Raw genomic sequence first — 16,671 nt, 5'->3', positions numbered from 1 at the left:
GAGAGGGAAATACGAAAGGATGTGGGTTTTAAGGGCGAGGGTAAGGAGTCATTCCAATGCCGGGAGCGGAAAGACTTACCTTAGGGGGAAAAAAAGGACAGATATACACTCGCTCCCCCTCCCCCCCCCCCCCACACACATATAACCTTTACATATGTCTGCTTGTGTCTGTATATGTGCGGATGGATGTGTGTGTGTGTGTGTGTGTGTGTGTGTGTGTGTGTGTGTGCACGAGTATATACCTGTCCTTTTTTCCCCCTAAGGTAAGTCTTTCCACTCCCGGGATTGGAATGATTCCTTACCCTCTCCCTTAAAACCCATATCCTTTCGTCTTCCCCTCTCCTTTCCTCTTTCCTGATGAAGCAACCGTGGGTTTGCGAAAGCTTGAATTTTGTGTGTGTGTTTGTGTTTGTTTGTGTGTCTATCAACATACCAACGCTTTCATTTGATAAGTTACATCATCTTTGTTTTTAAACTATACACATATATTGTTAACAGCCCTCTAACACTTCCTTGGGGTACATTCAAAATCACTTTTACGAGTACATCTGATGATTTCGACCCATTAAAATCTTACATCACAAGTTACTGTCCTTTACCACTAGTCTGCTTGCTGTTTAATGTCTATTCTACTTGGTAAGTAGTGACTGACTCACCATTTTACTTCCCCTCGCAATACAGTTACTTAAAAGTTACAAAATCTAAAAATTGAATTACGTTATTAACTTCTGTCTATACACAGTCTGAGATGCTCGTCCACACATTATCCATGTGATTTGGGTATACTGATTTCAATCATGACTAGAATTTGGCCAGTGCAAGAAAAAGGCATCATAGTGTATTGTTCCTGATCACCAAATGAATGTAAATATCCAAAGTTAAATCCTAAACCTTTGTCAGGCCTAATGAGTAAGTTGTGTATAAACAATTTGTCAGTTGGCACTCTTAAGGTGTTATTCATCATTATAATGTTGCTGGAGGAAAAGAAGCTTCTGTCAAGCAGTAGACACAAGCTCTGGAAAATCCATTTGTGCCAAACGCAGCCTGCTTTATTGACACAGGACACCATGCAAAATGTATATGCAAGTAAAGAGGTAGATTTTTGAAAAGTGTTTGACACTGTATTACATCACTGAATAATAATGAAGATACTAAGATTGTACAGAGTATCTCCACCGATAAGCAAATGGCTCGATGAAAGAGTCAACTTTTAGTGGACAATCATTCAATACTGGTTCTGTGCACAAGAAATTACTATTGGTGGGCATCAAAAGCAACCATACGGAACATCATTCATACGATGGGCATTTTATTGTTTTCTTTTTAATCTTGATGTGTGCTGGAAAGATGTTACCACATCAGAATAATTTGTTTTGGGAAAATAAAAGCAATTACAGTGGACCTAAATCACACTCCTGTAGCTGGAGCATCTAATACTTTCATTTGATATCAATTGCAAACGCTGTACTCAAGAGCATTTTTTATAAGTAATAAATTTAATGAATATAAATGAACTTCTCAAGCTGGATAATGTAGAAAACAATGCACCAGAAAGCACGCCAATAATGAAAAAATTTAAATTAGCTTCCAGAATGGGCCTAACTTGAAACAGATCACTACAATATAACAGATTTCAAGTCTGGTCCTAACAAAGCCATTTCTACATAAAATAGTTGCCTAGTGTGGAGCTAACAATAAACTCCAGAATGAATTTTCACCCTATGCACAGTGTGTACTGATTTGAAACTTGCTGCCAGATTAAAATTAAGTCCCAGATTGAGACTTGAACCTGGAACCTTCGCCTCTTGTGGGCAAATGCTCTCCCAATTGAGCTCTCCAGACACAACTCATGATCCATTCTCACAGGTTTATTTCCACCTACATTTGCCAGCAAAATGCAAAGTTTCCATTTCTGAGTCCCAATCAGGCACTAGAGTAAGAAACACACTAAATTTGGTGAGAGGTGCAATTTGTGAAGCAGTAACATTTTACTCTGTTTTGGTGACTTTTTTTAGTCCCCAAGATTAAGAAAGAGTAAAATATGGCCTTAGCCTTAATTTCAAATCCAAACACTATGGTAAGAAAATTAGGAATAAAACATACCTCATACAAATGGTGAATAACTCGATCCTTCATTTCGGTGGAAACATGCATCAATAATGAAAATATTAATTCGACAACAGCTTCAGAGCACCTGGCTTTGTCCTGCAACCAAGCACAGAATGTTTCATCCAAAAGCTTTTGCAGTTCATGTATTTTCTGTTCTTCATTTTGGTCAGCGCTCCCCACAGCATTCAGCAAGTCATTACTGCTTAGTGCAGAGTTCACCAAATTTTTCAGGGGTTTAATATATGCAGAAACGTGACATTCTTTCAACTCATTAATAAACACAGTTGCCAATTCACAGCTCAAACTACTCAATTCTTTGGCAAATTCATCAGCATGATCTTCACTGAAAACAGTTAATGATACCTGGCCGTCAGTTGCACCATTTTCATTTTCACTCACTTCATTATCAGTTATTTCTTTAGATGAAAACCTAACTTTTGAAATACTTTTTGGAATCTCAGAAGCGGGACATTTTAACAAAGCACACAAGTCCACAACACGGTCCACCTTCCATTCTGCCGGGGTTTCCTGTGGCTGCATTGAGTCATGCCCTGGAGGTTTCAGTATCTTCATGCACATTTCTGATAGTCCACACCAAAACAAACTTAGCAGTTCAGCGTGCAAAGCATTATGTCTGTTCCTGCTCCAGTGATGAATGAGATTTGAAACTTCTCTGAATAGCATTCCACAGTTAACTGTACGTTCTGTTAAGGCAAGTTCAATGACAGACATTAGCTGCAAAACAAAATCACAAAAAAATATCAATTAAGACCTACAATTTTCTTGAACACTGACTTGAGCAGTCCACAATGACAAGTACATGTGTCTTCCTTAACTGAAGTATACTTTAGTGAAATTTGAAGGGGATGGAATGAATGGCTAGTACTTACCTTCAGAGGATGAAATACTGAGTACCGGTGATATGCACGCGTGCCTAAACAGTATATTTAAATGTATTTTAAAGTTAAACAACCTACTCAGCTTTCATAACGGTCAGTTACTTTCTCGGGAAGGAAAGAGGGATTTCTTAGGGAGGGTTGGCAAGGAAGAGCAGGTCATTCAGATGCCGTACTGAGAGGGTCCCACTTGCTGCAAGGACGAGGGGAGAAAAAGATGAAGCGGGCGAGGTTCAGTTCAAAGGTGATGGAGGAGAGAATGCAAAATAAGACCAATTAAGACAAAGAGAAATGATAAGAGGGATGAATAGTACAATGAAGAAGAGGAAAGGAGAGGGGAAGAAACCCAAATTGAGAATAAAGGAGAAAGGAAGAGGGACAGAAATGGTGATAAAAGAATAAAAAAGTAATTACTAATGGAATCCTCCAAATGTAAAAAAGGAGTAGTAGGGATACTAGTTTTCTTGAACTCTGACGATGGAAATTTACTATTCAGTACACTGTATATCTTCGAACCCCATCACCCTCCTGGAATTAACTACACTAACCACAGGTTAAGTTCATTAATCCTTTTGCTACTTGACATGCTCTTTGTATTCCATGGTGAGGCAGATTTTATTATGGCTGCACTGCTCGTCAAGTGCTGGTGCTGTGCTGAGAGCCAGCATTCTGGCCGATATAAAATACTTATCATTCGATTTTTCAAAAACTATTTTTTCACATCTTACTGTCTAATATCTTGTGTGTGTGTGTGTGTGTGTGTGTGTGTGTGTGTGTCATCACTCTTCTGACTGGTTTGATGTGGGCCACCACAAATTCCTCTCCTGTGCCAACCTCTTCGTCTCAGAGTAGCTATTGCAACCTATGTCCTCAATTATTTGCTGGATGTATTCCATTCTTACCTTGCCGTTGGTGGTGAGGCTTGCGTGCCTCAACGATACAGATAGCTGTACTGTATAGGTGCAACCACAAAGGAGGGGTATCTGTTGAGAGGCCAGACAAACGTGTGGTTCCTGAAGAGGGGCAGCAGCCTTTTCAGTAGTTGCAGGGGCAACAGTCTGGGTGATTGACTGATCTGGCCTTGTAACACTAACCAAAATGGCCTTGCTGTTTTGGTACTGCGAATGGCTGAAAGCAAGGGGAAACTACAGCCGTAATTTTTCCCGAGGGCATGCAGCTTTACTGTATGATTAAATGATGATGACGTCCTGTTGGGTAAAATATTCCGGAGGTAAAATAGTCCCACATTCGGATCTCTGGGCGGGGACTACTCAAGAGGATGTTTTTATCAGGAGAAAGAAAACTGGCATCGGAGTGTGGAATGTCAGATCCCTTAATCGGGCAGGTAGGTTAGAAATTTTAAAAAGGGAAATGGATAGGTTAAAGTTAGATATCGGGGAATTAATGAAGTTCGGTGGCAGGAGGAACAAGACTTTTGGTCAGGTGAACACAGGGTTATAAATACAAAATCAAATAGGGGTAATGCAGGAGTAGGTCTAATAATGAATAAAAAAAATAGGAGTACGGGTAAGCTACTACAAACAGCATAATGAACGCATTATTGTGGCCAAGATAGACACGAAGACCACGCCTACTACAGTAGTACAAGTTTATATGCCAACTAGCTCTGCAGATGACGAAGACATTGATGAAATGTATGATGGGATAAAAGAAATTATTCAGGTAGTGAAGGGAGACGAAAAATTAATAGTCATGGGTGACTGGAATTCAAGAGTAGGAAAAGGGAGAGAAGGAAACATAGTAGGTGAATGTGGATTGGGGCTAAGAAATGAAAGAGGAAGCCGCCTGGTAGAATTTTGGGCAGAGCATAACTTAATCATAGCTAACACTTGGTTTAAGAACCATGAAATAAGGTTGTGTACATGGAAGAACCCTGGAGATACTAAAAGGTATCAGATAGATTATATAATGGTAAGACAGAGATTCAGGAACTAGGTTTTAAATTGTAAGACATTTCCAGGGGCAGATGTGGACTCTGACCACAATTTATTGGTTATGAACTGTAGATTAAAACTGAAGAAACTGCAAAAAGGTGGGAATTTAAGGACATGGGACCTGGATAAACTGAAAGAACCAGAGGTTGTACAGAGTTTCAGGGAGAGTGTAAGGGAACAATTGACAGGAATGGGGGAAAGAAGAAGAAGAATGGGTAGCTTTGAGGGATGAAATAGTGAAGGCAGCAGAGGATCAAATAGGTAAAAAGACGAGGGCTAGTAGAAGCCCTTGGGTAACAGAAGAAATATTGAATTTAATTGATGAAAGGAGAAAATATAAAAATGCAGTAAATGAAGCAGGCAAAAAGGAATACAAACGTCTCAAAAATGATATCGACAGGAAGTGCAAAATGGCTAAGCAGGGATGGCTAGAGGACAAATGTAAGGATGTAGAGACTTATCTCACTAGGGGTAAGATAGATACTGCCTACAGGGAAATTAAAGAGACCTTTGGAGAAAGGAGAACCACTTGCATGAATGTGAAGAGCTCAGATGGAAACCCAGTTCTAAGCAAAGAAGGGAAAGCAGAAAGGTGGAAGGAGTATATAGAGGGTCTGTACACGGGCGATGTACTTGAGGACAATATTATGGAAATGGAAGAGGATGTAGATGAAGATGAAATGGGAGATATGATATTGCATGAAGAGTTTGACAGAGCACTGAAAGACCTGAGTCGAAACAAGGCCCCCGGAGTAGACAACATTTCATTAGAACTACTGACAGCTTTGGGAGAGCCAGTCCTGACAAAACTCTACCATCTGGTGAGCAAGATGTATGAGACAGGCGAAATACCCTCAGACTTCAAGAAGAATATAATAATCCCAATCCCAAAGAAAGCAGGTGTTGACAGATGTGAAAATTATCGAACTATCAGTTTAATAAGTCACAGCTGCAAAATACTAACGTGAATTCTTTACAGACGAATGGAAAAACTGATAGAAGCCGACCTCGGGGAAGATCAGTTTGGATTCCGTAGAAATGTTGGAACACGTGAGGCAATACTGACCCTACGACTTATCTTAGAAGAAAGATTAAGAAAAGGCAAACCTATGTTTCTAGCATTTGTAGACTTAGAGAAAGCTTTTGACAATGTTGATTGGAATACTCTCTTTCAAATTCTGAAGGCGGCAGGGGTAAAATACAGAGAGCGAAAGGCTATTTACAATTTGTACAGAAACCAGATGGCAGTTATAAAGAGTCGAGGGACATGAAAGGGAAGCAGTGGTTGGAAAGGGAGTGAGACAGGGTTGTAGTCTATTCCCGATGTTATTCAATCTGTATATTGAGCAAGCAATAAAGGAAACAAAAGAAAAGTTCACAGTAGGTTTTAAAATCCATGGAGAAGAAATAAAAACTTTGAGGTTCGCCGATGACATTGTAATTCTATCAGAGACAGCAAAGGACTTGGAAGAGCAGTTGAAAGGAATGGACAGTTTCTTGAAAGGATGGTATAAGATGAACATCAACAAAAGCAAAACGAGGATAATGGAATGTAGTCGAATTAAGTCGGGTGATGCTGATGGAATTAGATTAGGAAATGAGACACTTAAAGTAGTAAAGGAGTTTTGCTATTTGGGGAGCAAAATAACTGATGATGGTCGAAGTAGAGAGGATATTAAATGTAAACTGGCAATGGCAAGGAAAGCGTTTTTGAAGAAGAAAAATTTGTTAACGTCGAGTATAGATTTAAATGTCAGGAAGTCGTTTCTGAAAGTATTTGTTTTGAGTGTAGCCATGTATGGAAGTGAAACGTGTACAATAAATAGCTTAGACAAGAAGAGAATAGAAGCTTTCGAAATGTGGTGCTACAGAAGAATGCTGAAGATTAGATGGGTAGATCACATAACTAATGAGGAGGTATTGAACAGAATTGGGGAGAAGAGGAGCTTGTGGCACAACTTGACTAGAAGAAGGGATCGGTTAGTAGGACATGTTCTGAGGCATCGAGGGATCACCAATTTAGTATTGGAGGGCCTCGTGGAGGGTAAAAATCGTAGAGGGAGACCAAGAGATGAATACACTAAGCAGATTCAGAAAAATGTAGGCTGCAGTAGGTACTGGGAGATGAAGAAGCTTGCACAGGATAGAGTAGCATGGAGAGCTGCATCAAACCAGTCTCAGGACTGAAGACCACAACAACAACATTCCATTCTCTGTCTTGATCTACAGCTTTAGCCCTCTACAGCTCCCTCTAGTACCACGGAAGTCATTCCCTCATGTCTTAACCGATGTCCTATCATCCTGTCCCTTCTCCTTGTCAGTGTTTCCACATATTCCTTTCCTGTCCTATTCCATGCAGAACCTCGATAAAGAACTGAACTCCTTTTCTTTAACTGCCATACTTACTGCACTGCATCAAATTATGTAAAATACAGCACGAAATGTTAAAGAGTTTGCAAAGATAAAAACGCATGGCATAACCTTTACATATGTTTGATTTTAGCTCACACATTACAGTGAATGAAGTATAGACAAGATATCAGAATTTTATTTAAGACTGAGAGCAGAATGATATTTTGTTTCATTTTTGAGTTATTGGGTTTTATATCTCATGAATGGTCAAGTGTGATGCGCTCAGTTCTGTTGATGTGGGCTTGTCATCTGCTATGAAATACTTCCCACTGGTCTTTAAGAAAACTGTTTCGTGAAACAAAAAATGATTTTTGCACATCTTACAGTATGATATCTTCATTCAATAAAAGATTGATTTCCTTTTCGTTATATGCCATACTCACTGTGCTGCATCATATTAAGTAAAATTTTAAAGATTTTTACAGAGGCAATAACGCTTTGCGTAAACTGTGTGTGTGTGTGGCTGATTTTAGCTTAAACATTTCAGCAAATGAAATGTAGATAAGATATTTAAATTTTATTTAAAACTGAGAGTTGGATATTTCATTTCATTCCTGAATTATTACATTTCATATCCAAAGGACAGTCGCACGCAATGCACCCATTCATGTCCCTGCACATCGCGAATCATATGGTTATAACAATCGTCATATCTCATAAACGATTCAAGATATCGAAATCAGTTTTTTGCAAATGACAGCACACTATGAGGCACATATGTTGCATGATGAATACTCAAAACGTTTCTATTCACTCAGATATGGAAGTAACTCGTCCGCAACAGTGGTGACTCAGGATGCATTCCGACATTCACGGTACTGAAGGAAAACCCAAGTGAGGCACATATACACGTCCTCAACATGTGGGGAAGTGTGGCATGACATATATACATAGCCACACAGTGAAAGGGTTAACATATACAGGGTGATGAGGGGCGAAGATATATACCACATAGCATATTCTGATCTCTGGAATTCAGGAAAACTAGTACTGGGGGTAAGACGATGCAAATGCCCTTGAGTGTTGCAGGCATTCTGCTGTACGGCATGCTCACCAACTGTGTATTGTGTGTCCCTAGGCAGACAACCTTTAAATATGTCTGTCAGCAGTACTTGGATTTTTGCCTCCTCAAAGTTAAGTATTTGGGCATCCTGCCTCCTTGTAATTTTACAATTTATGAGTGATTCTCCCATTTGATGAATTATTTTCTGTGTATAATATGTAAGTCTACGTGCATGGGCATGGGTAATGTCAAAACATATTTACACATACAGTGTTACTCACAAGGGAACCTCCCCATCGCACCCCCCTCAGATTTAGTTATAAGTTGGCACAGTGGATAGGCCTTGAAAAACTGAACACAGATCAATCGAGAAAACAAGAAGAAGTTGTGTGGAACTATGAAAAAAATAACCAAAATATAAAAATTGAGTAGTCCATGTGCAATATAGGCAACATGAAGGTAAGTATAAGTTTAGGAGCGCCGTGGTCCCGTGGTTAGCGTGAGCCGCTGTGGAACTGGCGGTCCTTGGTTCAGGTCTTCCCTCCAGTAAAAATTTTACTTTCTTTATCTTCGCATCCCTCGAATGAAAATTTTACTTTCTTTATTTTCGCCAAGTTATGATCTGTCCGATCGTTCACTGACATCACTGTTCACTGTAATAAGTTTAGCGCCTGTGTTTTGCGACCGCACCGCAAAACCGTGCGATTGTTATTGCTGGATTCATATTGCCCACGGAATACATCTCACGTATTTAATGCACTCTCGTCCAAAGTAGTGAACAGTCAACTGCCAGCCAGGGAGCCTCGTTAGCAGAAATACTCTCTCTTCCATGCGCTGTAGTCGACTGACATCGTGTGTTTCGATGTTTGTTTAGATGTGGCGTCCCCATACTACGGCGCAGTTACCTCGCATCGGACGGACGGACAGATAATAATTGTCCAAAAATAAAAAAATTAATCTTTTCAGTCGATGGACGACTTGAACCAAGGACCTCTCGTTCTGCAGCCGCTCATGCAAACCACGGGACCACGGCGCTCTAGAGCTCACATTGTCCATGGTGTTGCCTATGTTGCGCATTGACTACTCAGTTAGTATATTTTGCTTATTTTTTCATAGTTCCACACAACTTCTTCCTGTTTTCTCGATTGATCTGGATTCAGTTTTTCAAGGCCTATCCACTGTGCCAACTTTAAACTAAATCTGAGGGGGGTGCGATGGGGAGGTTCCCTTGTCAGAACTCTCAACACATTTATACATTGTTGTACAAAATTTCTGTCTACAGTACAATATATCTGATCACAGAACAACAGTAATTTTTTACATCATTAACTTTAGAAGTGGGAGACAATTGTTGGTAAAATTTCTATTCCCATCAATTTCACAGAAAATGGACATTCAAACAGTTTCTCTAGTAAACACTGGCACTTCATTAGGTAGCAAATTAATTAAATTCATTGAATTCATCGGTGCTTGACAGAATATAACAATAATATCAATTGGCTCTGAGCACTATGGGACTCAACTGCTGTGGTCATAAGTCCCCTAGAACTTAGAACTACGTAAAGCTAACTAACCTAAGGACAGCACACAACACCCAGCCATCACGAGGCAGAGAAAATCCCTGACCCCGCCGGGAATCGAACCCGGGAACCTGGGCGTGGGAAGCGAGAACGCTACCGCACGACCACGAGATGCGGGCAACAATAATATCAAAAAGGTTATACATTACTGATGCTCTGCAACTAGGGCTGCAACTTAGTTCACCAGATGAGCTGCCAATATTAGTCCCTTACTAATCATTTTATATAAAAATTAGATGTGTCCTTTTTAAAGGAACCTCCCTGGTCTTTACTTTAATCAATTTAGGGATACCACAGAACACCTAGACCTGCATGTCCAAATAAGGAATTGGATTCCTATCCTCTTGATTGTTAGTACAGTGTCTCAAAAACCAGAACTGTGTGTTAGAAGCATTACTGGGCGACAAAGGAAGACAAACAAATATAACAAGCAACAAACTGCAGTGAAAAATGTAATTATAACTGTAATGATAATGAAATGGGCCAAGGAAGTACTTCGTTGGATTTCACGAGACCAGGAAAGACCAAGCCAATGAACTAATGGAAGATGTGTAGATGATAACAGAAAATATGCAGGTGCAAAATAGATGTGTATAGCTTAAGACTGGAATGTCTGGATAAGTCTGCAGAACAATCCTATGTAACAGTGGACGTCAAATTGTTGTTTATGATGTTGTTACCGTTGTAGTTTAGTACAGAAAAATGGACATGCTTTTACATAGAAATTAGTGATAATTTTTGTGCAAGAATATTTCAAACTGATTGATTATCCAAACTAGAATATTGATGACTGGGTATATTTTGGAAAAATGTGCATTTAGACACTGTTTATTTTAATCTGAGGTCCTTAATAGTGTTGTTTTAACAAAATGTTTATATTGTTCTTTACCTGCTCCCTGTGCAGCAATTTGCAAAATTCTATATCATTGTTCTTCATGCTTATCAAGTAGCGGAAACATTCAATATAACATTTGGCAACAGCATGGTTTTCTGAAATGCTCTGCTGTACTGTTTTCTGCTTGAATCTGAAAGAAAGGAAATAAAGATTATGTTATATATTACACAGTACAAAAAAAGATAATGAAGGGTTTGGAAGAGGAAAAAGTAATGAGAGAGGGTTAATTGTTGGGATGAGGACATACAGTAACTGATGAGGTAAAATACTGATTTTAGTTAATATTACAAGAGTCACTGTTAAGTATTTAATGCATATAATTAAACACAACCATCTATCCTGTAAACTTCTTCACAAATATAATGCTGTAAAATCTAGTATAATTTCTATGAACTGATAGTATTCAGGTATTTGTTTGAAACAAAATTTGATTGTGTTTAATAACTGAAATGGATTCAAGAGGTTGGGTTGGGTTGTTTGGGGGAAGAGACTTAGTGTCTATTTTCATTCACTATGCTTCTCATATATTTCTCAAATATCTTCAAGTATTTTGCAATGTGCTACAGAAATAACAGAAATTCTTATTGTACAGCAGAAAAAAACAACTAAAGGAATCAGTTACAATGGATAAGAGGTTTTTGTGAGAACAGGAAGATAGGATTAATCAACCTACAGGAAGGTAGGAATAATCAAACTATGGAAACTACAGATTGGAATGTCAACAATATTAGGCAAATGACGATTGCTACTCACCATAAAGATGACATGTTGAGTTTCAGACAGGCACACCAAAATGACTGTTAGACATTTAGCTCTTGGCCTAAGCCTTCTCCAGAAAAGAAAACACACACACACACACACACACACACACACACACATAAACAAGTATGCAAACATGACTGCTACCTCTGGCAGCTCAGACCGGAGTGCCAACCAATGCATTCCGGTCCAAGCTGCCAAGGATGGCAGTCATATGTGTATGAGGTGTACTTGCTTGTGTGAATGTATGTGAGTTTTCTTTTCTGGAAAAGGCTTTAGACGAAAGCTAAATTTGTAACAGCCTTTTTGTTGTGCCTGTCTGCAACAATATGTGTCATCGTTACTGGAAGACAGGAATCATTATTTGCGACAGGTGTCTGCCAGATATGACTTCCAAATACGGAAGTAAAATATTATTTAGAGTATTGGAACAAAAATAATTCACATAGACAGTGGATATAGGAGCTTAAGTGTTACAAATGTCACTATGTTAATACATTTTACATAAGCAATTATACTTAATAACAATACGTAACATCATTTTCTGTAGATTTTGGAAATGATATAAGATGATCTCAAAATGAGTGAGTGAGAAAGAGGCACAAATGGAAAGTCTTATAAGACGACAATGTGCAAGGGTCACATTGTTGTGAACTTCATTGCAGATCTGGACAAGAGGGTTTCATACTCTTAAAACTATAGAAAGGTGAGGGAGGTAGTTAACAAAAGACTACTTCTGGGCACATTAGCTTATTTAAAATTAGAAAACAAAGTAAGAATAAAACTTTTACCCATGCCGCAAACTGGAAAAGAACTGCTCACAAAAGCCACCATCATCTGCATATGTAGAAGCAGGCAGCTTGCTAAGGAAAGGAAGCAGGTTTGGGAAAATTGTCACTGCATTTCCATAGCCACCTTCACGCAGCACATTCCATAGTTTTGGAAATACGAGTTTTTCAGTGTCCACTAGTGACCAACAATTCTGCAAGGAAAAAACAGAACACTAACATGACACAATAATTTAGGCGTGACACACATTGTAGTTTGTTGTCAGTTGAATACAGAAAAGTTCTCACTCAATCAGAATTGCTTGTTCAAGTAGGAATACTCAGATAGCTTGTGGAATCAACATTACAAAAAGTAATAATTTATATTTTGAGTTGATATATCTAAATCACAACAGGAACCAGTTCCCCCCTGTGTGGCCAAGGTTGCTAAAGCACACCTGTGCGGTAGTGCTTGACCCGAGGGTAAGCCGGTTCGAATTCTGGTGCTGCAAAAAATTTTCACTATCAGCATTTGGCTGGCAAGGGGACGAGAAGAGGTACTGTCATAAAGTTCCTGATCACTAGACTCTGTGCCAACACCCTGGTTTAAATACCAAACCTCTCCACAGTCCCTCATGAACTGAGCACATGTGACACTGTTGATGGTGGCTCCCTTGGTGCTATTCATGAGGAGCAAGTTATGTCCTGGCACTGGGTTTCACCCTCTTCCTTTTCTCCTCATCATCATCATAATACAACAAAAACATTACATTACACTACACACACACACACACACACACACACACACACACACACACACACACACAAAATGCACACCTGTAGGGTTACAAATAGTGTGTAATGCAGCATGTTGTAAACAAACAAACAAATAAAAGCCAGGCTCTAATGCTCAGATCAGATAATCCAGATTAGAGCTGGGATTTATGAGATAAAAATTTGAAATAGGAAGGGGATAATTATAAAGTATGAAGAACAAGCAGTGCAGTGAATATATTAAGAAATAACATCAAAATTACACATATCTGTTATGCTATAAAAGGCATTGTCTGACCAACAGTTTTACCACTGTGTGTAAAAAGCAAAAAGTGATCTTTTATGGAAAGATAGCACTGATGTTGAAATTCCTCCAGCACCTCATCAAACTGTAGAAATAAACATTCACAATACGACTATTTTAAATCTGGTACAGACAGAATAACTATTATCAGCCCCATAAATCACTTAAAAAGCCTTCTTCCACACCTTCAAATGTTGCTGATGTGAGCAGAATATCCCCAGAAGACCAGATCACACAAAATATGATACTCGTGCTGCCCAACTTACAGCAGTCATTAGTAAACATAACTAGCAGTTTTCACACATGATACGAGACTCATAATATGCTTTCACACAAAAGTTAAATGTACTGTCAATTTAATTATTGCATTAATTCTTGTAGATAAGATACAAACTAAGTAAAAGAAATAAATGAGGTAGTAAACTTGTAAATACATGGATTTGATCATTATATGTTTTATATTGATTTCATAATGCTTACAATGCTATCTTACATATTATTTTTGTACTCTTTTAAGAACACAATACTGAGGTAAGGAAAGCGCTCATCAACAAATAATTCATGGGTGGCACATAAACATATTTCACTGAACAATTCTTAATAACTTTCGAGCTACTACTCTTCCTCACAGTATACACTATCTGATCAAAGGTATCCAGACATTTGTTAGTGGAGATTAATATAGGGTGTGTCCATTCTTCACATTTATGATGGATCATTTGAATGTCAGTGTAAGAATGGTAGCCCTTTCTTCCTCAAAAACTGAAACCAGAGAAAATAGTGATGTTGGATACTGGGGTCTGTAGCGAAGTTAACATTCTAATGCATTCCAAAAGTGTTTCATTGGATTCGGGTCAGGGATCTGGGCAGACCAGTCCATTTCAGGAATGATATTGTCCAGAAACTATTGCCTCACAGATGACAGGATCCATAGTCAGGGTAAAACAATCACTCATTGAAAACAATCACTCACTGTTTCTGAACTGTTTCTACATTGTGTACGTAGTACACAATGCCGTAAAAGGTATTCATATCCTCTCACATTTAGCAGTTTCTTAAGCTCAATAAGGAGATCACACCTTAACCATGAAAAACACCCCCATACTGCGACACCACTTGCTCCCTACTTCACTGTCGGCACTACATATGATGGCAGGTAACATTCTCCAAGCATTCAGCAAACCCAAACCCTTCAGTCATTTTGCTACAGGGTATAATGTGATTCACTACTCAAAATAACTCATTTCCTGTCATTCACTGACCAGTGGTGTCACTCTATACACCACCTCAAATGTCGCTTGGGATAGCTACAGAAAGGTACGGCTATAGGAGCTGCTTGACCATTGTAGCCCATTATTTTAAACTCCCTATACATTCATTATGCTATCTGATCTCCTGGTAGCACTTTGGAGCTCAAAAATGATTCTTTCCACTGATTTCATGCAATTTGTTACAATCATCTCTCACAACCCTCGGCAGTGCTTGTCAGTCAGTACATGAAATCTACCTGGTCTTGGTTTAGCTGTGATTGTTCCTCTACGTTTTTCACTTCTAGTTACATCACAAACAGACACCTTGGGCAGTTTCAGAAAGGCTGAAATGTCCCTAAAGTATTTGTTACTTCGATGACATACAATAATATTCCATGTTCAAAGTCACTGAGCTCTCCCGACTGATTCACTCTGCTGTTACTGCTTTTCTACTGATAACTCAATACTCTCCACCTCCTTTTATACTGGCTGGTCCACCTCGTGTGACATTTAGTAGCTAATTCCACCTTACAGTGGGGTGTTGGGAAACTTTTTATCAGGTAGTGTATGTAAGCAAACACATACACGACATATGTTTATGCACCACCCGCTAGTGTTTGCAGGTGAGTTGTTTCTTGTTTGCATCCTAAAATTTCCATCATACTATTTCAAGCAAATTATATTTAACAGGAGACACACTGCCTTGTTACTAAATTTCAGAATTATTTCAAGGGCATGCTGAAAAGTAACGTCTGAATGTTTTATTTTGTTTTCAATAATGGTTGAAGTCATGCATACTACTTGGGCAACTAACCCACTTCACTGATGCACGTTGCAACTCTTTACTGCTGGAGGGTTTGAAATTGTGTGGTGTGTGACATGGTGGTGTGTAATGTAATTATATTAGTGCATGAGAAACAGTGTGTGAATCAAGTTTTGAATTTGAAGAGTTTTTCCACATGTGGGGCACCTTCTTCTTCAGCAAGGTAATGCAAGACCACACACCAACGCTGCAACATCTGCAACAATCCCATGCCTCGGGTTCACTCTCATCAATCATCCTCCATATAGTCACGATTTGGTCCCATTCTATTTTCACACGTTTCCAAAACTTTAAGAACACCTTTAAGGACTTCACTTTGATAGTGATGAAGCGGTGCAAGCAGAGATAAGGTTGTGGCCCCATCAACAAAGTCAAACATTCTACAGTGATCGTATCAACAAACTGGTCTCTCGTTGGGAGAAATGTGTTTGTCACAAGGGTGACTATGTTGAAAAATTCATATGTAGCATGTTAATAACTCTGATTTCATTTAAAAAGCTCTAAGAGTTTTCACATAAATTTGGAGGCTTTGCTTTGCAGCATGCCCTCATATTATTTCCCACCATTATGTTAATCTTTCATGTTCTTTACTTATTTAACCTACTTACTGAGAAATAAACTTACTGAGAAATTCAACTCGATGCACAAAATTATCATCGTCATATAACAATATTCACTTCATAAAAAACATTGTTGCAGTAGACATTCTAAACGAGAGGTGTATAATTTAAAACTAATGTCTTCTAAAATCCTAAATGCTGTGTAAAAATGCTGACTGTTACTTCATTAAAATTTTGATAAAGTAGAAGTACTGATGAGAATAATGAAGTAGCAATAATGCTCATTCAAGAATTCTGGGCATTCCGTTATGCCAGCCAATCAATCATTCAGTGCCTTCCATTATTTTACATGACCTCTTTTAACTTTTAAGGCAGAGTATATGGACAATACATCTAAAACATACAGACCTGCACTACTGTAAGGACGTGCAGCGCTGCTTCCCATACCGCGGGTAGTACGACTGGGTCAGTCTCGTCAAGTTTCCCAAACACAGCTACAGTAACTTGGCTGCCGTTGTTTTCCAGAAGGTTTGGTGCTTTCTGGCATACTGCAATAAGTGCAGAAAACCATGCATTCCGTACCT

At 38.8% G+C, this 16,671-nt stretch overlaps 1 protein-coding gene across 1 annotated transcript in view; it reads right to left on the bottom strand.

Annotated features, from left to right (window-relative positions):
* Positions 1 to 16,671, bottom strand: part of LOC126244652 (E3 ubiquitin-protein ligase listerin) — a 160,393-nt gene that overhangs the window by 98,590 nt on the left and 45,132 nt on the right. Inside the window, exons 6-9 of the mRNA XM_049948256.1 lie at positions 16,496 to 16,669; positions 12,401 to 12,591; positions 10,845 to 10,980; positions 2,104 to 2,844 (exon numbers count right to left, since the gene is read on the bottom strand). Of these exons, the coding sequence (XP_049804213.1) occupies positions 2,104 to 2,844; positions 10,845 to 10,980; positions 12,401 to 12,591; positions 16,496 to 16,669 (1,242 nt within the window). The remainder of the gene's footprint in view (positions 1 to 2,103; positions 2,845 to 10,844; positions 10,981 to 12,400; positions 12,592 to 16,495; positions 16,670 to 16,671) is intronic.

This window comes from Schistocerca nitens, chromosome 1 (genome assembly GCF_023898315.1).
Source record: "Schistocerca nitens isolate TAMUIC-IGC-003100 chromosome 1, iqSchNite1.1, whole genome shotgun sequence".
Lineage (NCBI taxonomy): Eukaryota > Metazoa > Arthropoda > Insecta > Orthoptera > Acrididae > Schistocerca > Schistocerca nitens.
The sequence above is the reverse complement of the archived record's forward strand: the minus strand, read 5'-3'. Positions and strand labels throughout refer to the sequence as shown.